At 42.4% G+C, this 24,474-nt stretch overlaps 1 protein-coding gene across 3 annotated transcripts in view; it reads left to right on the top strand.

Moving 5' to 3' along the window:
- Window positions 1-24,474, top strand: part of ZNF423 (zinc finger protein 423) — a 280,821-nt gene that overhangs the window by 77,036 nt on the left and 179,311 nt on the right. For all 3 annotated transcript variants that reach the window (XM_071567599.1, XM_071567593.1, XM_071567592.1), the window contains exon 2: window positions 14,235-14,294. Coding sequence is in view for 2 of the 3 variants with exons in the window: in XM_071567593.1 (XP_071423694.1) it covers window positions 14,235-14,294 (60 nt within the window). In the remaining variant the exon portion in view is untranslated. The remainder of the gene's footprint in view (window positions 1-14,234; window positions 14,295-24,474) is intronic.

The raw sequence follows: 24,474 nt of genomic DNA, 5'->3' as shown, positions 1-24,474 counted from the left end.
AGTAATTCTCTTTGCCAAAAAAAAAAATGAACTCTGAATTTTAAGTAGGACTTAAGATGGTGCATAATGTTAAATACCTTAAAGTGTCAAACTTCCTAGTCTGCTGTGTTGGAGCTGTTGGTGACATGGAGGCTGTGCTATCACTGTGAGCAATAGAAATACCAACATGCCTTGGTGTCAGGCTGTCTGTTGAAGTGAGAAGTGTGTAAGTGCAATGCTGCTCATATCTGAAGCGAAATGTTTCTAGTCTATCTCAAAAGATAAAATCCATTGCCCTGAATTTGAATCCAAGAGATGATTTTCTCAGGGAAATGCAGATTGAGAGATGCTCCGGGTTGGTAGCATGGTGAATAAAGCTGTGGCAAAGGGCTGACCAATGAGGTACCAGCACTAACCAGTGCAAAAGGAAGCCTCTGGCATGGGCAGTGCTGGCTGATGCCAGAGGGCTGGCATGAGAAGAGCTGGAGATCAGGGACATGGCCAACCCTACCTAAGCATAGTAGAATTGCAATAACTATTGAGTGTATTTAGAAGAAACTTTTGTGTCTGTTGCTTCCTAGACAAACTATCACAAAAGCTTATCTTAACAAAAAAGAATGGTTTCACATTTTTAGATATATTAATGCATATAGAGGAGAAAGGATGTCTGTGCCTTTATCGATTACAGGGTTGGCGTTCTGATCAATAGAAAGTTTTATATACACTTGAGTGACGTTCACCTTAACAGCCCATCTTTGAAACCAGTCAGCACTAATCCAAACTGATGGTTTCCCAGAACACTGGAGTGTCCGTAACTCGTACAGGAGGGATGTCAGCGGTCGATCCCCTCTCTGCTGTTTTGCTGCTTAGGCAGTTCATTTGTCAGTGTGACTCAAAGTGGTTTCTGTACTGATGTGTGCACAGCCAAAGCAGAACTGCATTGTAAAGCATGAGTAAGCATGAACCAAGCACGAGCACAGCTTTTATTTACCATAGGATTTCCATCAGATTATCTAATTCTATCAGGAAATCAAGAAAACAACAGCAAAATCTCATCAACAAGGAAAAATACAAGTCTGGACAGGAAATGTATTCAGATGTCATAAAAATTTGTAGAGGAACTCAGCTTCACTGACCCATTGGCTACGGATGAAATTTGCCTGGGAAAAAAAGCATTAGTTCAGCTAAATAACCGTGTTTGTCATGACTGAAAATTAATTACCTGAGCATTTTGCATAGTGGTTAGGTTGGAAGGAAGTTCTTTGTTTTGAAAGGTAGATGCTTTTGTGCATTTTTTTCTATCTTTATTTGGAAGCAAGGCTGTTTTTCATTCTTCTTGCAAGTCCCATTCACTTAGTCCACTAAAATTTAAAAACAAAACTTTATGCAAGTTGCATTTCTTTAAGTAAACTTCTGTCAGTATAATGACTTGTGGAAATATTCATACTTTGTTTCCCAGGCTTAGCAGCACTTGTAGGAGACAGGACTTAGGGTTTTGGCAGTCTTCCTCCCGACAGAAGACCAGAAATCAAAACAAGCAAATAATTATGATGAGGAAATGTTGCAGAACACAAAGCCCTGATAGGAACATTTATTGGAGAGGAGCAGACACAATACAATTTGCCTCCAAGAAAAGACAGTTTGAGCTAATGTTATTCCTTATGGTCTCTGCCCATAGGAGAGGGATTTTTGCAGCTCTGAGGCAGGGGCTGAAAAGGCTGGTGGCTCTGCAAAGGGCTGTGAGGGGGTTTCCTTGTGCCCTCTTTTTTTCTACTGACGCATTTGGAATTGCTGTCCCAAACATTGCATTGACACATAAACTGGGCCTTTTCTTTCCATGTCACAGCTGCACATTTGGCTGGTTCATTCCCTTCTGCCTCCCAAATACTTTTAAAAATTGGTACTAATGAGAATACACCAAAGTGCTCATCTGAGACCTCCCTTGCATTTGTGCACAGTGGCTGAAGGAGGGCACATCCCCTGTAGGTGCATTGACACAAGCACCTGCATGCCAGCAAATGCGCATTTACACAGGCGTGTGGGCAGTGGGTGTTTGCAGAAGGGACATGGCCATACAGTGAAACCAGTTAAAGCCTCCACAGTTCCCTGAAAAACTTTGTGGGCTCCTAAGGAGAGCTTTGCTCAGGCTTCGGTTTAGTTTTGCTTTGGTTGCATCATGCCTGAATATTCACTCTTGGTGGAGAGCAAGATAAGTACGTGTCCCTTCAGCATTTTATGAAACAAAGTAATGCAGATATCTATAAGTGAGACATGACATGAAGCGTACAGATAGTAAGTTTGGAATAGTTCTGGGAGTTAAGAATTTACATGTCTTTATTAATTATTAGATGTTATTAGTGAGTGACTAAGGAACTGGGAAGCTCTAAGCATTCTTTTGAAGTAGTGTACCCAAATTAGACTAAATAAATAAATAAATTGAAAAATGTTGAGGAATGTCTGCTCTAATGAATTTTCTAAATACACAAATCACACTTATTAAATCAGTGGATCTTTTAACTGTAAAAATATTATTACTGTTACACTGGGGAAATCCATTCAGAATTATAAAATATTTGGAAACTCTTTCTATGTTTCATTTCAGTGGAAGGGTTTTAGGTTTAATAGGAATAAAAAGAAAAAAGTATGCTTTGGGATAAAGTTTTAAAAGCCTGCTTTCCTCCTTTCTTTATATGTGTGCCAATTTTCAAAAAGAACTGTGTTCTCCTTTTAGTCTTGTTTAAAATAAATTACATATATAACAAGATGTTGAAATTTGTTTATGGTATGTTAGCACTGAGGACAGGTTGTTAAGGGGTCATAAAAATATTAGTTTCCACTTTATGGTGGTCGAGTTGGTTTTTCTGCAAATTTGATGCTACAAAGGGCTATATGTGAGATATACAATTTTCTCTCCCTCAATATAATTTTTTCACCTTAATGCAGCCAACAAAGCCTGTCTTGCTAGAGGGAAGAATCTCAGTTGGAGAATTTCCCTCGACCTGTGCAATAAAATTCATCAGTAGAAAAGTGTGGGGCATCCACTCATGTGCATCAAAAGGAGGAGGCAGGATTCTCCATGTACTAGCTTTACACCTGCTTTTATTTACCCTTTTGTCTATAGTTCACTTTACAGTGTTTATCTTATACCATTTGTCTGTTCCTTCATCAAAACATTTAGGCTCATGTACAGACTTTACTGTCAGTATTTAAGAGGCAGTACAGAAGAATATATTGTTTTATTATTAAAATACAATTTATGAACCAGAAATGATCATAGATGCAAATTTATACTTTGCACATTTTTTTTCTTAATAAGAATATGTATATTTTCATCTGGGGAGAAAGCAGCATTAAAATGAGTGAGCCTGGGGAGTATTGCCACACACACAGGCACACACACGCATACGCTTGCATACACAAAAGAGCCACAGTGAGCTACTTGCTGGAGAAAAAAACTCCTGCAAATGCCTGTCGAAACCCTGCTTGCTTGGGGAAAGCTGGAGCTGTTGGGCCATCGAGGGCCTGATCCCCTGTGATGGCCTGGGACGGCAGCAAAGAGGGTGCACTGACAGCCTGGTGTACTTAGCATTTGAAAATTCGGCCTTTCTGAGAGGAGAAAGGGGGAAATAACTCCACTCACCAGATGGGTTTTTCCAAGCCCTCACAGCTCTAATTAAAATGGCCGGTCAGGAAAAGCCTCCTCTCTTTTCCTGTGCTACCTACACTGCAAACATAGTTCACCAGTGAAACAATTTCCAAGTTTGAAGGATTTGCAGTAAAAAATTGGTGTATTTTTTTAGGCTGAGGTGTAGAAATCTGGTCAAAGACTGTTTTTTTTCAGCTGTGATTAATAGCCCTGGGTGCTGAATGGGGTATTTGTGGAGGGGAGTGTGATGCTAAACTAAGTGTTTGGTACAGCAGCTCTGCTCCTGCTGGAGCTCCCTGCAGCTGGGACCAGGGCTTTAGGCATAGTGTAGTAAAACCTGCTTTGAAGAATTATGAAGTGAGAGACTTAAACCTGTGTAAGACTAGAGTTGGTTATGTGCTTTATCATTTCATCAGTGGCCCTCAAGGTAGTTGCTGCTGTTTAAGTAATTTTCTATTCTTTTTATCATATTTGCAAGCATGAATTTTTCCTGGGCATTGAACTCCCAACCTTGAACTGAAGTCTGGAAATTGGGGTCTCCCTGTCATCTGGAACAGCTCAGATCATGTGAAATGGGAGACATTGCATCTGCTTCTGTTGGGTCTGGATGAAATCAATAGTGGTAAAGTAGCTGTTTTATGGTGATGATGAGATGAGCTGGAGAGTATTGCATCCTGACAGCAGGTCCTTGCCAAAGGAAAGGAAAAGGCTACTTGTCCATGGCAGGAGGGTTTGGAGGGATGTGGCTCTTGGTCTGACCATATCAGGAGGGACAGAACTGGTTTTGTGAGGTTTTTATTACAGAACTGCATTTGGTTGGATGGATTTGACTAAGTAGAACCCAGAAGGGTGATGCTCATTAGTAACAATGAGGAGCAGCCTGCAGTCTGAGACAGAGTGCACTCAGTCTGCTGGTGCACCTTTATCTCTTTATGTGCTTTATTAGAGCAAGAGGTTGTATAAGGAGTTATGGTCCCATCGCCTGTCTGCAGATCCGAGTTATCTACTTCCCTTCTTCCCTGCTTTGGTTCTTGTTTCAATGCAAAAGTCAATGTAGATTATTTTCAGAACATTCCCCTTTCTTTGTGTCATTAGTCTGTGTGAGATGTTAACCTTTCAGCATTCTCATTAGCTCCTTCAAGACAGGGCTAGCACATGTAAATGATTTTATTAGGTGTCCTGATTATAGAGAAACTTTATAGCCCTAATGTAAAAACAGCACTCTTCCCCACTGCATTTTTTTTTCTTCCCCAGAGAAGCAAAGCCTGCAATAAATCTGACTTGGTGAGACCCTGCATTCTCTGTGCAACACACTCAGTATTTGAATTTCATGGTGCTTCAATTTCATTCTTAAATTTAATTTCATTGTAGTCATTTCTTCATGTTCAAGAAACAAAAAAGACCTTTTTGGCATCCCTTTGGCCTGTGCCATCCCTTCAGCTGAATTCTGCCATGTGCACCTTGTCTCTGCCAGCTGCAAGTCTCAGGTCTGCTGTCTTCCAACACACAGCCCAGTGCTCCATGTGTTTGCAAATACCACCTGGATGATACCTGAGATTTGTGCACCTTCACTCACTGAGCATCTGTGCTCAGAAATGCATAGCAGGTAGTGGAGCCTTCATTAGCACAGCTTATAAACCCAGAATTTGGAAGAAGGTGTAAGATATTGCAAATACTTGAGTAAGAGCTTGGTCATTGTACTTGCCGACCCACCTCTGGCTTGTTACTTGCATCATCATCATCATCATCATCATCATCTTGTCTTTGAGTAACTTCAGCCTGCTTTTGGCATTTTTAGCACAGCAAGGAGTCACTTCACAACTTCCAAATGTGACTCATGGAATCAAAGTCCTGGCCATGAATTTTAGGTGTTTTACTCTCCCCTTTCTCTCCTTTCGTTGCTTTGGCTTGTTAGGGTTTCAACACATACATGATTCTGCCATCCAGCAGCATTACAAATGGAGCAAGAATATTTAAAGCCTTGACTGCTGAAGTAAAATACATGATTTTATGAGCAATGTGGGGAATGCTGGATTCACCTGTTGTATTTCACTTGAGCTTTAAAGTTCCTGTTTACTCATAGTAGATCTATTTTTGAAAGAAGGTGCAGACACTATGGTGACAGTTGCCTTAGAAATGCATGTAACAGAACAGAGAGGAGAGCTCTCACAGGCAGGTGGCACTTGCTGTCCCCTATCCCTGACCATGGGAGCTGGTCACTTTGCACCCCCGATCAGTGGGATGGGTTGCTTGAGCTGGGTGGGGTGCACCCCACCAGTGTCATGGCCAGGCAAACTCCAGGGAGAAAAAGCAGAAGAAACCTCTCAGTTCCTGAACATCCCCAGATTAAATACCATGTATTGCAATTATAAGGAAAAATCCCTCCACCCTGCTCTTTGGGGATTAACATTCAGTGACAAGCTCTAAGAACCATCAGCAAGAATATTGATCCTAAATCTATTGTGGGGTCTGCGGGCCTAATTTTAAAAACTAGAAGCTTAATGTATTGCATGTATAAGATGTTGATCTTGAGAGCAACCTGAAACATTGACTGCATTTTATTACATCTAACACTCTTATTTATTTACATAATAGATTTGGATGGGAAATATCTGTCTCCAGTGAAGTATGTGAATTAGAAACACAAAAACTAAATATGAGCACTGGGAATAACTATGCCCTGGCTTGTGAGTCAGGTGTGCAGTCCGTGGGAAGGGCCGTGATTAGCCATTATGTATATCTTGCAGTCTTTCTCGTCTTACCAAGATGAGATCTTTATTTACAAGGCTCCCTTTCTGTAGCTGCAGTTACATTAAGTTTTGCTGTAGCGTTGGAAGAGGCAGGCCTGTTAGCTGCACAGATTTACTGTGCGAGTTTAAGCTAATGGATACTTATCAGGCAGGCTGTATTTGGTGATCGTCCATCATTTGCTCATTAAACAGTGTATCTAAGTGATTCTCATTTCCTCCCTGCCATGTCTGGAAAGGAGGAAACTAGACACATTACGATGGAATATTAATGTCCTGGAGGATTTAGCCACCCATAATTAGATCTCCTTTGCATAAACCTGCTAGTGCTACCTTATTTTGTTGTTTGTCTTGTTCTTCTTAATCACCTTCACATCTTTTTCTGTTCCTAACGATCTTTCTTTCAGTTTCCCTTTGTAATTCTGTCCCATTTGTCTCATCCGTCTTCTTTTTTTTTTCTTTTTTATTTTTTTCCTTTTCCCTGACCTAGTGAGCACAGCAGTCTGGGTTTCCCCACTCCTCCCTCCCTTCACACAAAAAGGCTGACTTTGCCAGCAAAACCCACAGTCTCTGCCAAGCCCTATTACTGACTTTGGAGAAAAGCAGCTAGAGAACTTGTGCAAATTTAGGCTCTGAACTACCTAAATAAGCCATGTCAGTAAACCCTCTTGTCTTATTCCCTGGCCTGCTGGCTCATGAAAGGACTAATATATAAAGGTCCTATTTAGGGTGGAAAAAACCCTTCCTGGCGAAGGGCCATCGATGGCTGGATCAGCTGTGCACTCAGGAGAGAACAGGGAGGTGGCTCTGGAGCTGCGAGCGATTGTGCCGAGGAGCACGCACAGTTGCCGTGGGGGATCCCAGGGATGGGCATAGGCAAGGAATACGCCATGACCTCTCTGGGGGTGCCCTTGTGTCCCAGTGCTTCTTACAACCAACCACCAGGGAAAAAATGGCAAAGTGTTCCCGAAGCTAAATGGAAACGATCACGCAAACAAGAAAAATGTCTTGTAAACATGGGGAGACTTGACAAGAATCCTCTTGAAAAGTTGATTTGAGGGAGTAAATTGGCTCAAGCGGCTGGTATGAAGCACACCTGGCTGCTTCTGCCAGGTCCCTTTTTGCTCCCCTGAATGTTGGTGCAAAGGCACCACTGGGATTTCCCTTTCCTTTTAGCTGCAAGGTATTGTAAATGCATCGGGATACACTCAGAGGCTCCTATTCTCAGCAGCCTGGCAAAGCCCCTCCGAACTTCCTATTTTCCTGCTGAATGTGAAGGTTTCCCTGTGCAGAGTGGCGAGAGAAAGCCCCAGCTGCTGATAAAGAGGGGCAGCCTGGCTCGGGGCCGGCTCTGCGCCCTGCAGCGCTCCCGGGCAGCGGCTGCAGCTCTGCCGCAGCGCCGCTGCACTTCAAAACAAACGGGGCCCTTTGCCATTCTGCTACTTCCCTCCTTCTGCAGGTTTTTGCGTTCAGCGGACTTTTGTCTCACCGATATCAGGACATGGAGAATCTAACAGGAGACATCTAAGCAGGAGAGCGGGGAAAGCCTTCCACCAGAGTGGGAGGTGATCTGAGCAGAAGGGTTTAGTTGGCTTCTGCTCAAAGTAGCCATTTCCAAACCTTTACCACTGCTCGTTGTGGTAGCAGCTCCCCGTGCTGTGCATGACTGAACCTCTCTGGGCAGCAGGCTGAGTGGAGCAAAGGTATTCTCCTCTTTCCAACGGAAAGAGCCGATCTGCGCCTCTCCAGAGGACAGATTCTAGATGTGAGTGGAAAATACCAGACCATTTAAAGTGTAAAGGTTGTTAACACCCTTTGTGCTTCTGCCATGCCAAGCAGCTAAAACTGACTAATTTACAATCCCCGGTCCACAAACTTTTTAGCATCCTCAGCTCCCTTCGACTTGGTGGAAATGGAAGCTGCTCTGCATTTTGCAGGATTAAGAGCACTGTATCAAATCCCAGGCTGCGAGTGCTGTGGGATGAGTCGCGGCAGATGAACAGTGGTTGGATGGCGCTATTCTGTGTCCTACACTGATTTGGGAGCTTGTAATTTCATGTGATGAGAGGAACGGAGGAAAGGCTGGGTTGGACAGCACAGAAATGAGTGTCTGAAAGTGGCAAAGGAGCCTGAAGATTATGGAAGATCACAGAGCTCCTGCGTGAGAGTACCTATAGCTAGGGCAGGGAAAAGATGTGATTAATGTGAGCCTGGCTTACAATGCAGATTGGTGCTGGAGTATTTCTCTGGAGGGGAAGCTGTGAGTCTTGACACGTACATTACAGCTAATACACAGGCATCCGTGAGATTCCCCCAGGTTTATCTCAGAGCTTTCTGTCACCAACGAAGTCTGAGAAAATCCTCCAAACTAAAAAGTGGTACCAGAGTTTTGTGTACTCAAACTATTTTGTACCTCATGTTTTCAAAGGTTGCTGGCAGGTGAGGAAATGGCCCTGATCCTGAATGCAGCCCTGATTCAGGAAGGTTCCCCCATCAGCTTGTAACCCATTAGACTTCTTAGTGGTTGCTCACACTGTCATAGTTCCTGATGTTTTAGTTAGCATACAGTGGTATTTTTATATTATGGAAAGTGTTAATCTGGTCCTTGTGGTCCTTGAAGCCTGTGTAATAGGATAAGGGAGCATACACATACCATCTGAATTACTGAAGGGCTGTTGCTCACTTGTAAAGCTTGATTGCATCTAGAAATCAACATTTGGTGCAGAAGCATCTTACTTTGATAAGGTTAACTTCTTTCTTGGGAGTGATAAAGTGTTAAATAAGCACTGTGCCTGTGAATGGAGTTCAGGTAATGGTAGCCCCATAAATAGATGTTCCCACTCTTAGGGGAATGGATGTTGAATCCTTTCAGAAGTTTCTCTGAGCACAAAGAACTGAAATCTTTGAGCCTGCAGCACTCGTGACCTAGCAATTAAATAAGCCTCCTTGGAGAACATCTGAGACAAGCGGGCAAAATGCAAATATTTGGCGTGTGCAGGAGTGCTGTATTGTGATGTTGCTATTGCCCACAGTTCTTCCCCATGTCAGCCCAGTTCTTATTCTGGTCTTTGCATTTGGGTCCCACAACCAGTTGGAGCAGAACAGAGGTCTTCTCCAGGCCTGACAGCAGAGAGTCCTCCTGTGCTGGGGCAGACCCGGGAGTGGGGCCAGACACATCCTCCTACTGCCAGCAATGACCTCCCTGCACCAGACCTCCAGTGGGCAGTGCACAAACATTATGATCTTTCGAGCGGACTAACAATAAGAATTTCTATGCTGCCAAACCAAGGCTATTCTCAAGTCAAAGCCAGCCTTCCTGAAGGGTTTCAGTTTCATAGATGCCCCAGGATTTCACTGAAGACACAGCTGCTATGGCAGGCATGCTCTTGGGTGAGTTTCCTGTAACTGTCTCTCAAATATCATCCTGAAGGATGCAGCTTAAAAAGTGTCTCCTTTTTATTTGCAGTATTTTATCTTTGTGTGCCAGCAAATACTGTGGATCACTTACAAAAGAGAAGAAAAAAGTTAATGTTTTAAAAACAGAAATAATAGTGCTGTGAGTGTTATTATCAAGGTTTAGTACTTGACTTTGAAACTGCCTCTTCCCCATTTTTTTTCTAATAAACTGCATAGTGAATTTGGCACCGAGAGTCGCGCATCTCCTCTGTTGGCACAGCGTGTTGCACTTCGGGTGTCATTGTGTCAATGACACATGGAGCAGAGGAGGTCCAAACTTCTGTCCTCTTGCTGTATTGTTTCTGTACTACAGAATAAGTAAAAATACTTCCAAAGCATTTAAAACTGATTGGTTGGATGGAGAGACCAAATTAAGAGCATACTTGCATTGCAACTCCTGTGTTCCAACCATGGCTTAATGTGTGGGCACAATATGTAATTTGAGCAGAAAATGAGGTGAATCTGTGAAGGAAAATTGGAAGAATCCAGCAGAAAACATGTGAAGTGCATGTGTGAACATTCTGTCCAAAGCTTAACATCAGCAATTTTGTGTGTCTTTGTTTCAATATCCAGTGTAAAATGCCTCCAGAATTTCATGAAATGCTGAGCCTTCACTGTCTTGTCACCAGGACTCTCATAAAGTCATTAGAACTGATACAAGATCTCTAGTTGCTTTGTAAAATCACAGTTCTCAGTCTTGAATGGTGCTGCTGTTTCCTGTGGGAATTTTCCCAAGCTGTAGAGTGTTTCAGGCACGTGGGTGGCTCCTGTCCATGCTGAACATCAGCCTTGTGGACTTGTGTTCATTACATTCAGAGTGATTAACTAGCACAGATGGAAGCGTCTAGTTCTTGACTTTGGTAGTTATGAGCGTGTCTGGTGTGTCTCAGAAAACATATTTTCTTGCTAATGAAATGGGAATTATTTTATGGTGTAGTGTATTTTGGGAATGATTGTGTTGAACACTTTGTACCTCTTTACTGGCTTTTTTTGCCCAGTACTACAACTTAAGTGACAGCATCCCCAAAGAGAATGTTAATACACAGTGTTCACCAAGCCAATCTAGGCTTCAAGGAATGATGAGAAAAATATTAAGAAACTGAAAAATCAATTCAAGTGAATTATTCCCTGGCTAATTTTATCGACTGTGGGTGTTTTTGACTTGGTACTCAGTAGTGAGATTTGGAAATCCCATCACAGCTGTAGCAGTAAAATCTACTTTGGACCCATTCTGCCCTCCCAGGGAGGGCTGGCCAAGCCCTGAAGCAGCCCCCCAGGGTGTCTGTCCCCAGGTAGGGATCTGGGGACTCCTTTGACCTGCATGCACAGCATCGTGACCCCACATTTCCAACCAGCCCAGCAAAGCTCCTCCTGCTTCCCAATGAGTCCAGCAACAGACATGTGCAACTGAGAGCAAATTTTAGCTGCAAATGCTGGGGTGTTCAGGTTGACTTTGGGAAGAGAAAAACAATTACATTTCCCTCTGACTTATGTGGCTTCAGCGCATCACCAAGGCTGAGGTAAAGCCAGCAGTGACACCCCTTCAGATACTGCCTTTTAAATAATAATAATTTATATCCAGAAGATTAAGTTTGCCAAAGAGAACCTCTCAGCTCTTGGTTTTATGCCATTATGAGAGGGAGCAGAAGCTCGTGGAGTTAAGTGTCTCCCTGCCATTACGTTTGGTGTCTGTGACAAAGGCTGATCACCTATTTTTTTACTTCAGCCTCACAGACACTCTTCCTCTCCAAACCTGTGGGACTTGTTAATTCCATGGGTGTATAGACACAGTTTTTCAATTTTTCTTTTCTGTTTTTGCTCCTTGTTTCTCTCTGCCCACTGCCAGGTACGGTGGGTGGATGGACGGGCAGGCAAGGATGAAGTTCTTGTGTCAGTTGATACAGTAATTCCTCTTGGAGTAGACCTGGCTGTTACTTTTTCTTACAGTTTATTCTATGAAAGATGATATTGACTTAAAAGAATTAAAGAAATTAAAAATGGAAAAGCAAAGGGAAAGGTGGTGGTAGTATTGTGAGCAGCAGCTGCAGGGAAATGTGCCTGTGTCTGAGCTCCATTCCACTGGCCTCCTCTTTCCACTGGGATGCAGCACTGTCAGCTCTGTGGTGGGTCTGTGCAAATAGAGGGGGAGAACCTGAAACTATGACTGCAATAATATAAAGTGAATTTTTGTACCGTCGTCTTCACGTATATGTTCTCTGTCCCCTTTTCAGTCATTAGGGAGCAAAGCAAATTAATGCCAACAGAGGCTGATTCAAACCTTTGCCCTCATTTAAGGGATTCCAAAAACCGTGGTTTTGTTACGTGCTGGAGCCAGCTGCCCTACAGCAGCTCAAGGACTGGAGCAGTCTTCAGTGTTTAACCAACATGAAAGTCAGTGCATTGCTAAAATTGTCAATGGCCAGTGCTGATCCCACATAGTACTCCTTGACTAGGACTGAATTTATCGCCTTTATGTATTTTTAGCAGACTGATCTTTTTTTATCTCCCTTTCCAAGTTAAAATGTAAAGAAATAAAAAACCTCCTCAGCATAAAAGCAGTAATATAGAAAACTCTCCAAGCAAGACAACCGAAAAGCAGTCAAGGATAAAATAAAATTAAAACATTCCATTTGTCTCTTTCGAGGAAGGTACATGAATTTCTAACAGCTTATGTAGTTTTGGAGCAGAAACCTCCCAAATGTGTATAGATTTTGATGCTAAAAACAAGACATGCATTTGTATAAGAGTGAAATGCTATTTAGGATAACTATGCCCAGAGTTATTCTATTATGGGATGGGTCAAATGGAAACAAGATGGTGGTTCACATAACACAAAATGGTATGTGAGCCCCTTGGAGGGAGCACATGTGAGCCAAGATGGCTCTGCTATTGCCAGGGAATAGGACTGATAATGACCTCAATAAAACTGTAGCTTTGCCTCTGTCATTCTGGAATTTAATATTATGTAACATGGCCTTTATGCTAACATAGACCTTGAAAAACACTATAACCATGCCTCAAGTATGATTTCTCCAATGAAGTGGCCCAATTCCATGCTCCTCCATTGGTAAACACACAGAATAGGAGAAGCAGAGTTGTGCCCTTCTGTGGAGTACACATTTGTTTATGGTTTGAACATAAAATTACGTTTGTCAAGGCACTGCCTCTGTAAATTATATTGTCTGTTCCTAATGTCATATGGTGTCACCACTAACATCAACCTGATTAGGCTTATAGGATGTCGGAATTTCATACTTGATTGGGAGGAAAAAATGGGGGAAAGTATAAAATCAAGACTCTTGTGATGCAAATGTAAATATTCAGTTCACATAACTGCTGGAGCAGGTTCCAGGCCTGAGCATAAAGGGCAATATCTGGTCAATAGGGACTGTGCTTGTGGCTTTGCAATATGGTTTGGGTTTCAAATGCAGAATTCAAAAGAATGTGTATTTGAATCCAGCATAATATAGACAAAAGGGTGAGAGATTGTTCAGTGCGTGGAGTACATGCTTTTAATCAGAAAAGAGAGACCCAGGATTTAAATTTGTTTGGTGTCAGGGTGAGAGAACGGGCAGATGGTGATGACCAGCTTTTGAAATTCAAAAGAATTTCTGCACTTACCACTTTCAAATGCCCAGGCTGACATTAATAAAACTGCCATTGATTTCAGTAACAGCAGGATCAGGCACATTTTTACTCATCTTGTTGTTGGTTGTTCTCATAGTTATTTCTAAGAATTTAAGAATCAAATGATGTTTTATAATTCTTAACAGGCAGAAGGTTTTACCTACGTTACCTGCAAGTGCTGAGCAGCTGGCTCAGCCAGCTTTCACATCAGCAAGCCTTAAGAGCAATTATTTGTGACTGCCGTATCACTGAATGTGGTTTTAGTTCATAATAGTATTTTTAACTCTGGAAAAACCTGAAGATATCACTTGGTTTTGAATGTGGCTGGTGTTAGTATGTTAAGATGATGTAAGTCAGGCAATTTTTCCCTCACAGGACAGTTCTTCACTATGATCTGTTGAAACATACTGTTCAATAACAACCTCTACATTTACAATGGCAATTTTGCACATGCAGGTTGTTGTGAATGTACAAAATTTCAAATCTGAATACTTAGCACTTAGTGGTATTTAAACCTCTATTAAAATTCCATGTGAACATGGTGTTATCTGTTCAGGAAGAAACTGCAAACACAAGTCATATATTTAGGTTAAAAAGTAGGGAAAATCTCTTTACTAAATTTCCACCTTATGAATTATTTTATAGAAAGCAGAAAGTTCTTTTTAGCAGTGCACAAATCTGTTTTAATACTTAATGTCATAGTGGATCTAGTTTTGTGATGACTTTGTTTTCCTGTTGGTTTGTTTTAGCAGTCACAACTTATTTTTGTTCTTTTTCAGTTGAAGAGGGTGAATCTTCAGATTTTGCTTTGACCTGGGACTCGTCAGTGACTCAATCAGGTAAATATTTTAGGTTCTTCTGATTGCAAAAACTGCCAGAAAGCTGCCAGGCTTTTTACAGGAACTGTATTTTGTATGTCACATTCCTGTCTCAAATCCAAGACTACCCACTGCAACACAATTTTTATATCAGTTCCATATGGTCAATAAAATCTATTACACACAGAGACTAATATACTCTTATCCTCCGGAGAGCCATTCTTTCTTCTTGTGGGCACACTGAAACGGGTTGTGATTTCTCCAGTATAACCACTTTGAAGTTTTCTGCAATGGGCACTGTTACACATTCATTCCAATCTAATTACATAAAAGCTGCTTTAATAGGAATTTTAAACCTTGGTCTCAACTGGAATGTGTGTATTTCTCCTCTCGGAGGAAATTGGAAAGTACTGTCAGGGCTGGAGAATAAAAGTGGTACATGGCCATGGCAGAGAGCATTAAAATGTGAACGAACTTTTGGTGTGCTTGAGGGTAAAACACGTGAATATGTGGCTGGGGCTTGTTCATCTGTGTTACATCGATAATCTGAATAAAAAGAGGGTCAAGAAACTGAACAGGATAAATCAAGTTTCTCTGTGTAATATGTATTGATAACACAAATGTGAGGGTAAATGTCAGATTAGTTTGTGTTTAAAGTAAATAGATACATCTAAGTCACTGTTTGTGCTTTGTGTAAAGGTATTTTACTGTCTGTTTTTAACATTTTTGAGATTCTCAGAATCTGAAGCCAGTAAGTCTATTTCTGTGCTCTCTCCACACTGGACTGTGCAATGGTATTCTCTTAAATGCTCACCAGCGATGTGAAAACAGCTCAGAAACTGAGGAGTAATATGAAAAGTAACAATGGTGCTGCATTCCTGCTTAGATGGGTTTTATAAGAGTCACGTGAAGAAGCTTCCTTAGTGAAGAGAACACCTAACTGGTCTTGAACTGCCTTTGTGTGGCACTTTGTGGCATTTCAGCTTGTACCGACTGCACTCTCAGTTGCACGGGGTGCATTTTCTCTGCACACTAGGGCTGTTTGGAAGGGTTTGTGTTTTCACTAGTCTTTGATAGCAAATATTGCTGCTGCTGCTGCTGCAAACCCCCAGCTGTGATGTCGAAGGCCCCTTTGTGCCTGGAGCTAACGGTGCATGAAAAGAGTGCTCGCCAGCTCTCTTGCTTGACCTTCGTCTCAAACAGCGGTGGAGTAGAGTTACCAGTGTTATCTATCACAAGTCTTGAATTGTATTAAATTCAAAATAGGCTGAGGTACAAAACAGTAACAAAAAATCATTTCTCTGAAGAGCAGGAGTTAATTTTGGATTTCTGTTGGTATTGGTGACTATGCCTTAAGTAAAAGCCTGTGAAAAGCTTTTTCCAAATTAGTTTGTGTCTCCATTTTTCTTCATTTGCTTCCACAATTACAGCTCTCATTCAAGATGTCGGATGCAGGATAAAATGTATTGTATGCATGATTTATGGCAGCTAAAGGAAAATGTGTGCTAATTGGGGGATTTTCCTCTTAATGAATTTAGCAGCTACAGATGTCAACCTTGTATGTGTATAAAGATGCAGTACAGTATCCTATCAAGACAGGACATGGTGCATGGGACAGAGGTTCCAGGCTGGAATATGACTGAGGAACTACATAGAAGAAGCTTGAAAAGCCAGAGTCCATGGTGGTGTGGCTGTGTGGAGTCGCTGGCTCTTGTGTGGTGCCTCCACAACTATATTCAGTAACTGAAACCAGTCCCTCAGTCCCAGTGTGCGAGACTTTCATTATGTTCTTTTATGATCTTCCTGTTTGCATTAGCTCCAGTAGTGTGATGTTGAAGTTCAGTAAAGGGTGAAAAAACATGCTTCAATTTCTTGTTTCATGCCCCTTCCTTCCCTGGCCCAAAATGACAAAATTGCCTCCCCTTCCTTCACCCCCTCCCCCCTCCCCCCCCCCAACAGGAAAAAAACCCCAAGAGGCCAAACCTGGGACTTGTTAACTCTGAAACATTTGCCAGATGTTTCAAATTAACATATTTCTCTCCCTTCTTCTCCTGTATGTGTTTGTACATCTCTGTGTGTGTGCAAACACATACAAAACGACTTCTGAAAAATGCTGTTGGCACTCTGCACAGCTGCTGGGGGCTGGGGCAGCAGCAGTCCCAGGGCTGAGTGGTATGTAGGGACAGCAAGAGCAGGTAAACTACAAATTTTAAATTTAAAAAAATATATATTTATACTAGCAAAATATTTATATAGGTGCATCTGTGGGGAGAGAAAAAAGAGCATTTGCAGCTGTATTTATTTTGTTCATCTAACCATTAGAAGTTATACTGGAATTCTTTTTGTGAGTATGAGCTGAATCTGCAGTCATGGGTGTTGTCCAGGTAGCTATGATAGCCATCTGTCCTTGGTGTTTGTATGTGTAGGGCATGACGTGCCAAACACCAGGGTCCAAGCTCTGTGACATGCTGGGGCTTCTCTGCTCCTGATGTGTACTGAAGGCACATGTCTGTGCATCCCTGACTGGACCGAGGGGCTGCTCGAGGGAGCTGCTTAGTGCAGCTCGTGGAAATTTGGCAGAGGAGACAATAGCAACAGAAGTCCTGTGCTTGGGTGGGTCTGCTTAGTGATGGCTTAATGCAGGACACCATCCTCCTTCCTATGGCAGAGTCTGTGCACAAACTGCTGTTTGCTCTGGTGTAACTGCTTGGTCCTGGTAAAACTGGCAAAGACAAAATGCTTTGCAGGAATCCAACCCTTGGCATACTTGCACTGAGGAATTTATTCCAGTACTTTAAATACAAATAGAAATAGTTTTGTTACTTTTTTCTTTTTTTTAAAAATAACCACAACTTAAAGACTGCACATAATAACATAGAGAATCAAGAGAACATAGAAGAGGGAGAGGCTGCCCTTGCACCAGGGTGAATAATCTGGGTATCCACCAGTGCTGTTTAACAATGGGCATATAGCAAATTTCCTTCCTCTTCAGGTCTTGTAAACATTTTTCCTTAATGTAAAAGGAAGGAAAAAAAGCTTTTCCTTTCCTCTTGTAATCAGAGGATTTAGCTTGCTGTCAAATAGCAGGTCAGTAGTGTTTTGCTGTGTAAGAGGTAGAGATGTTTTTCTGTTCCAGAGAAAGAGTACAATTGAGTTCTCCTTCCCTCTCCTTTCCCCCCTTCAAAACACGTGCAGTCCTTGCAGCCTGTCTGTCCTACTCTGAAAGTGTCAGAGGGGGTGGACTGGGCAGGGCTGTCGTGGGCCAGGCAAGAGCCCACCTCTGCTTTGCAAAAGGGTTTTTGGCTGCTTTGAGACCAAGAGGAAAACAAGATTCACTACTTGTAAACAAGGGTCTGGTCAGATAATGCTGCATTGCTGTTGCAATACATCACGAGGGTATTATCTTGAGGAGCAACAAGGGACATTTTAAAGAAGTAAAAAGTCTTACCAAATATATAGAGAATTTAAGGCATTTTAAAGACCTATGAAAGCATTTTATATGGGGGTTGCTGGGGAGTTTCTCATTAGCCTGACTGTGAGGCCCCAGGGAATCTTGGCTGAATTGTCTGGGGCAGACAGAGCAGATTTTGTCTTCTCCTTAGGAGCCTGCAGACCTAAAAGCCTAATTTTTTGTGTCTGCTTTTGAGGTAATTGAAGGTATCTTGTTTTTCTATGCAGCTACATGTTACAGAACTGATCAAGAAAAAATGTGGGAAATAGTGAACCATGAATCGTGGCCTGAATGCTGGGGACAAGCTGCACTGGCTCTGTGCACATGTGTTTGTAGAGCACGAGGGGTTTCTTGCAGTGTTTGCAACAGGAAGGGCCTCTCCAGTGCAGTGCCCAACCATCCATTAGCACACAACATTAGTGTAGTTCAATTATAACATTCCAGAAATCATAAAACTAAATTACAGGTTGGTATTCCCTACTTTCCCCATTAGCTCCAAATTTCCTGTCCCTGCCACCAAGTTCACTACAGCAACTGGGCACATGTGTGAGGAACATGTTAACACAGCACAGCATGGGGAAAAAAACCCACAATATTTTAGGACACAGATATTTGATGTTTTTCCATTAAGATTTCTCCCCCGTGCTTGTTTTACACATTACACCACTACAGATTTTTAATTGCCGCCTGCAATTTCTTTTCAAGTTTCCCTCCTTTCAGGCGTTAAAAAAGAAATAGGGAAGCAACAGCTGTTCAGAAACGAACCACAAAATAAAGGAAAACCACTCTGTGGTCACTCCTTTCCCCCTCTCTTCTGCTTTGCATGGCATCTCCCAGCTATGTAAATCAAAATTTTCACTTGGTATCTCCAGAGAAGGAACATCTTGACACAGTTTGGAGACATTTTTTCCTCAGGGCTACCAGAGCCCATGCTGGGGTGTTTTTAATGCTGTCTCTGCTGCTCAGGGCTCTCCCTCCCTGTTCCCTTCTGGCTGTTCCCTGTGTTGTCATCTGATCCCAGTTCTGCATTGTGTGCTCCCCAAGTGCTGAGGGTTTTTCCTCTCCTCAAACTTTTTTGTAGGGTTGGGTTTAATTTTGGCTTCCCAAGGAGCAGAATGGATGAGAAAGCCAGAGTCTCATGAACCAAACAGAGACTTGCTGCTGTGCAAGTATTCATGCATTAACTTTTCCCCATTTTCTGTTTACTGAGATAAGCTACACAAAATGTGTTCTCCTTCCTCACCTCTCCCCTTTGGGAAGCCTGTTTTGGCTACACAGTTTTTGTCCCCTCAGCCTTCCTCCAGCACCCTGGGCTTGCATGATCTACTGTGTACTGCCTGGCGCCCATCGAGACCACCATCCTCACAGGGTTCCATGCCTTGTGGTCTCCCAGTACCCAGGGCTGTCCCCGCCCTCTGCCCATGTTGCCCTGGCAGCTCCCCCAGAGCCCTGACTGGTCCTGTGCTAGCCATGTGACCTGCTGGGCATGGACTTTGTCAGGAGCAAGTCAGGGAGTTCCAGGTGAGAGACATTCCATAGACTCCAAGCTCTTTTTCTGTGTTTCTAAATATTTTGTATTTTGTGTCATTTGACTTCTAAATGCAGAATGCTGAAAAAAAAGCCTTAAACACTCACAACATGGAATTCTGGGGTCTTTGCTGCAGAGCACTGAAGAGGTTGGTCACAATTCAGTGGGCATTAGAAACCTGTTATTTTGCAAGTGTTCTGAAATTGCCTGAATGCCTTCACAAGCTCAGACATCCTCCAAAAGCCGATTTCATTAGTAAATCAATATGAGAAGATTCTGATTACAATGCATAAAGATTTCCAAAGAAATAAACCTTTGAACTTAGCAAAGAACTTGAGAAACTTTGGTAACTTTCTTAGTTGAGTATTTTTTTCAATATGCTGTGAGATGTTTGATCTCACCTGGTTGGTTTTCTTGTGTTGGTTTTAAAAACATCCTTGTCTCTGCATGGAGCTGCAGGATGCAGCCCAGTCAGTACAGCCAGAGGTTCTCAGACTATAGTTTGTATGTAGTCAGTATTGTCTGATGTTAAATAACTGCTTGGGAAGCATCTAAACCTTAAATAAATACAAACTAGGAAAAAACCTAGAAAAGTTTGCCGTTCTGCTTGCTGTATTCCTCATTTATTCTAATTTGAACTTTTATTTTCCTTGGTAGTGTGTAGATTTTTACAATTTTACATTGTGATGTGTCCTTTTAGAAGAGAAAATAAAAATAATTATCCTATTTATAAAATTTTATTTTTAGCATCAACCTTTTACTTATAAATAGTAATTTTTATGTGTGTGTATATATATATTTAACAAAGTACTTTTGATAGTGTTTTCTCAAACAGAAGGTGAAGTGATAGAAAGTGCAGGATAGTCAGATAATTTGTTGGTGGATGAACATCCAAGACAGATGTAAGATTTTTGAAGCCAGATAATACAAAAAGAAACAATAGGACTAATTATAAACCCTTCCCAGGTTGCGACACAGCTCTGCATCTGCAGTCACGAGGGCTTCCTGCACGCAGGTCTCTGCTCCCGGCGCTCCTGGGCTTGTGGGAAGTGGGACATGGTGCTGCAGGAGGAAGCTGTTGGATGGAGTGACAGGGGGTCCCCGGAGGTCCCCAAAGTCCAAATGACATCCCACAGCTGTAGCACCTTCAGGGAAAGGAGAAGTATAAAAAAAATGAGCTTCCTGGCCGCGTGTGGTGCAGCGCAGCACCGACACGTGCATCTGTCATGGAAACAGCCCCGCGAATCTGCCGAGGTGTCTCTGGTGGTGCCGCGCCATAGGTGTTCCCCTCTTGTTTGGGGAGGGAATCTCCGGCAAGAAGGAGTGATCTTCAGATGTGAACACAGCATGGGTGTCAGTATTTAAATTAGAAGCACACACCTGTGTATTACGACGTTTCCTAGAAAATACTTACTATTAAAAATGTTAATTGGGAAAATTATAGCGATAGCACAGAGGAGGAGAATTAATTTCCATGGTGAAAGAGGTGAGGAAAGAAAATCTGTTTTCAAAGTGAGCTATTGAGTGCTCCCCTTACCCCGTCACCCTTCTGTTCCATGGCTTCTTAAAGACAATGTGTGCTGGAAAGCCTATCTGTTTAAAGGAAGTGAGCAAGTGTGGTGTATTGCAGTGTGTTGTCAGTGTTCCTGAGCTTCACAGTGCTCAAAACAGCCCTCCTAATTGCTACAAGCAATATCCGTAAAGGAGAGAATTTCTGCAGGCTGCAGGGTCACAGCCCCTGCCTGGCCATGCTGGCAAAGGGCCGTGGACTGCTGTGCACTGGGATGCCAGCAGTGCCTCAGGACTGATAATGGACAGCAAGGTTTCGGTCAAACCTGGGAGTGTCTCTGGGGTCATCAGGATAACCTCATCTGAAGTCTTGTAGGCCTGGTGTATCTGCTGGTGTGGGGCTGCTATGGATTTGGGCATGTTCCCATAGGATCTTCTGGGAGGGGCATCCACCACCAACATGGATGGTTGCCTACTGATGTATCATTCTGAGATGGGCAAGGGACATCTTCCACAGGGTTCTGTTCCTGTCTTGCCAGTGTTTTTCTCCCTGGGACAAATGTGCTTTTTATTCAAAGGTGTGCCTGCTGCCACTTTATCTGCTGGGAGTCTGTAACACTGTTTCATTTCCCTGCATCGACTGAAGGCACGTTCATGGGTGGACCCTCAGGTGGAGGCTTTCTGGCTGTCCATCCCTTGTTTGCACCCAGGTCTGTCCCAGGGATTAACATTCCAGTGAAGGATGTTGTCACTGAGCTGGAGGGAGCCCTGCAGAGGAGTAAAGTGCAGCATAGCACCTTCCTATCTTCCTCATGCTCTTGCTGTCCCTTCCCCTGTTCCTTTCAGTGGTGCTACCTTGTTCTCCCCTGCTGCCCAAGTGAAGGGCTGTGATTAGATGAACATTTTCTGTGGTTTTAGATAAAAATTATATCTGTTGTTTACAGTACCCTTCGGGGGCACAACTAGTAGTAATGGGCTAAAGTAAAGCACAGGAGATGGTAGGGTGAACATCAGGAAACATTTCCTGGTAGTGGGTTCTAATAGCCTGGCATTATCTACCATCACTTCAGTCATTTACAAACTGGACTGGACAAAGTGCTTGAATATACACGGTAGGAATGGTCTTACATTAGCAGAGGGACAGATAAGATCACCTGATAAATCCTTCTCATCTCTAATTTATACAATTCTGCTGCACTCTGGATTTGCTAATCTGCAGATTTTAGGACAGAAGCAGACAGAATGGTCAGGCAAATTGTGCTTTCTAGAGCTTATTTCAGCAAATATTTTTATGTAGGATCAAAGCACTTTGCAAATGCTAATTAAGGCTCCCAGCCTGGTAGGAAATTTTCCTTGTGCCCCATATCCATGCTACTTTGTCTTTGCATCATGCAGTGTGCACTGTGCTGCAAGTTGACCTTCCCAAAGGGCTCTGGCTTCAGAACTGATGGGCACTTGCCAGCCCATCTTGCTTGGAGTCATTTCTGCAGGTCAGTGGCTTTGCTTTTCCAAGTCTGCCCTGTCTGGCTGGTAGAACTGAGGGAAGCTGAAATCTTGCTGCTGTAGAAAGTGATTGCAGTGGGTCTTACTTTTGTGAAAGCAGACAGCTGAAGAGTTGAAGGAAAAGTCTCCTGGTGAACAATTTCTTCGGTTTTCACAGAAATTTGTTCTGCTTTGACTGGTTTATACTTTGCAGTTGTAACTGGTAGCTCAAAGCTCCCAGCCTGAATAAATGTAGAACAGGAATAGCAGAATATATTACATTGGCCTGTTGCTTAAACAAGAAAAATCAATAAAACACAATGCCACAGTGGTGGATCTCCAGTAATCATTCTTCTTGAGAAAAAAACAAGTTGTGCCAGTAGTGAGAATGGGGTTTTATAAACAAGGTTGTAAAAGAAGAAAAACAAATGGAATAAACAAGCTCCACTGCTTTGCATTCTGGGCTGAGTAAGGACATTGATATGAAACTTTGCAGTGAAAAACTGCATGAAATTTATAATGCTTTGCCCAAATAATCTTTGCTTATTCTGTACAGGGCACTAGAATCATTTGGGTTGGAAGGGACCTCTAGTGGGTCTTGCTCAACATTGACCTCACTTGTAAAAGTTTTGTAACCAATACCACCGTATTTTTGGTTAAATTGTCTTGAGCTGTTAAGCTTATCATAGACCAAGAGTGCAAGTGTTGTTACTGTAGTTTAAGAATGTGTAGCAAACAGAAATTAAGACCAAATACTCATTAAAAAAAAAAGGGGTTTTAAAAAGTTAATGCAACCTAAGTTTCCCATAGTAGAAGATACACTTTCATTTCTGTCATTTAGTGTCTAAGGTAGCCTTTTCCCAGTCTCACTACAAGGAATTACAATGTCATTGTCAAAATAAACCAAGCTCATCTCATAATCTTGTATTTGTTGTGTATAAATTCAAATGAGAAAACTGTTAAGTGGGACCATTTATAATGAGATTTGAGATACCCTATAGCTCTCACTTGGAGACAAGTGACCTTTGTCTTCTTTGGGGCTGAGTAACAGTGCAATGAAGATTTAATAGATGTGTGCAGAGACCTGGCAGTAGATTGGGGGGTGTGTGGAAGAGGCGCTCATTGCATCTTGCTCTACATATTTTTGAATTCCTCACACTTGGGACTGGAGTGCCTGCCTAGTGGTGAGTGTTTCTAGCTGTGCCTCCGTCCTCCCTTGGATGGCTTTGGCATTCGTTAGTAGAAATTATTAGACAGTCACAAAACACTAAAGAGAAAGGAAAAACCCCACACACTTTGCTTGGAAACAGTCTGTGCTGCATAAAGCTCTGACAAGATCAAGCCTCTAATTAAATTATCTGGCACGTGGACAATTCTGTTCCGAGATTGCTGAGCTAATGTGTAGCCATTAGCTCATACAGCCACCAAATCAGAAGTACCAAAGAGACAATTTACATAGGGCCACAGCGTGTTTTAAAAAATTCTGGTGAGTTGTGAAGCCTGTAATGTTAATTGCCAGTTAGCACATTGTAATTGCTGTAATTATTTGCAAGTAAAATTATGTAAGGGACTTAACATTGTACTTTTCTTAACACTTCACATGTTGGTGATCCACTAAATCTCCCACTTAGAGTTTTGCTGGTTATTTTAAGAGCTTGACAGCCACTTGATGAAGTCTGATCTCATCCACAAGCTTCCCATTCTGCCTGTTGGCTTTAATGCTGAGCGGTGACTCTCTAAAGTCTTCATAAAAAAAAAAAAGGCAATAAAATAATAAATGCAAATGTCTGCTGCTGACCAGTGAGAGCACATCCAGCCCTGCAGCCGGCCGTGCTGGAGCCCAGCTGGGAGAGAGCCCTCAGCACAAATTGCCAAGCCTATTGCCTCCCACCGCCACGCCGCGGAAGTGGGCCAAAAGCTCCTCCGTATGGGATTAAAGGGATGTGTAATAGATTAAAGATCAAAAATGTTAATTAAGAAATGGTCTTTTCTAATAAGATGCCTTCAAGGGCATGGTACCAAAAATGAGGCAATATCTCATTTTGGCAACAGCGCAGGGTTGTAATGAAGCTGGAGCAGGGGGGGTAAGGGGAGAACGAAGGGACACCTCCTGTTCAAGGCAACTCCTTCAGAAGGGGTAAATCAATTAGCAGAAAAATGTAAACATGTAAATCAGAATGACATTACTCTGAATGCCACTGAATGTGTGGACTAGAGATGTACACGTTCTA

Source organism: Pithys albifrons, chromosome 12 (genome assembly GCF_047495875.1).
Source record: "Pithys albifrons albifrons isolate INPA30051 chromosome 12, PitAlb_v1, whole genome shotgun sequence".
Taxonomy (NCBI): domain Eukaryota; kingdom Metazoa; phylum Chordata; class Aves; order Passeriformes; family Thamnophilidae; genus Pithys; species Pithys albifrons.
This window is presented reverse-complemented; position numbering and strand designations above follow the sequence as displayed.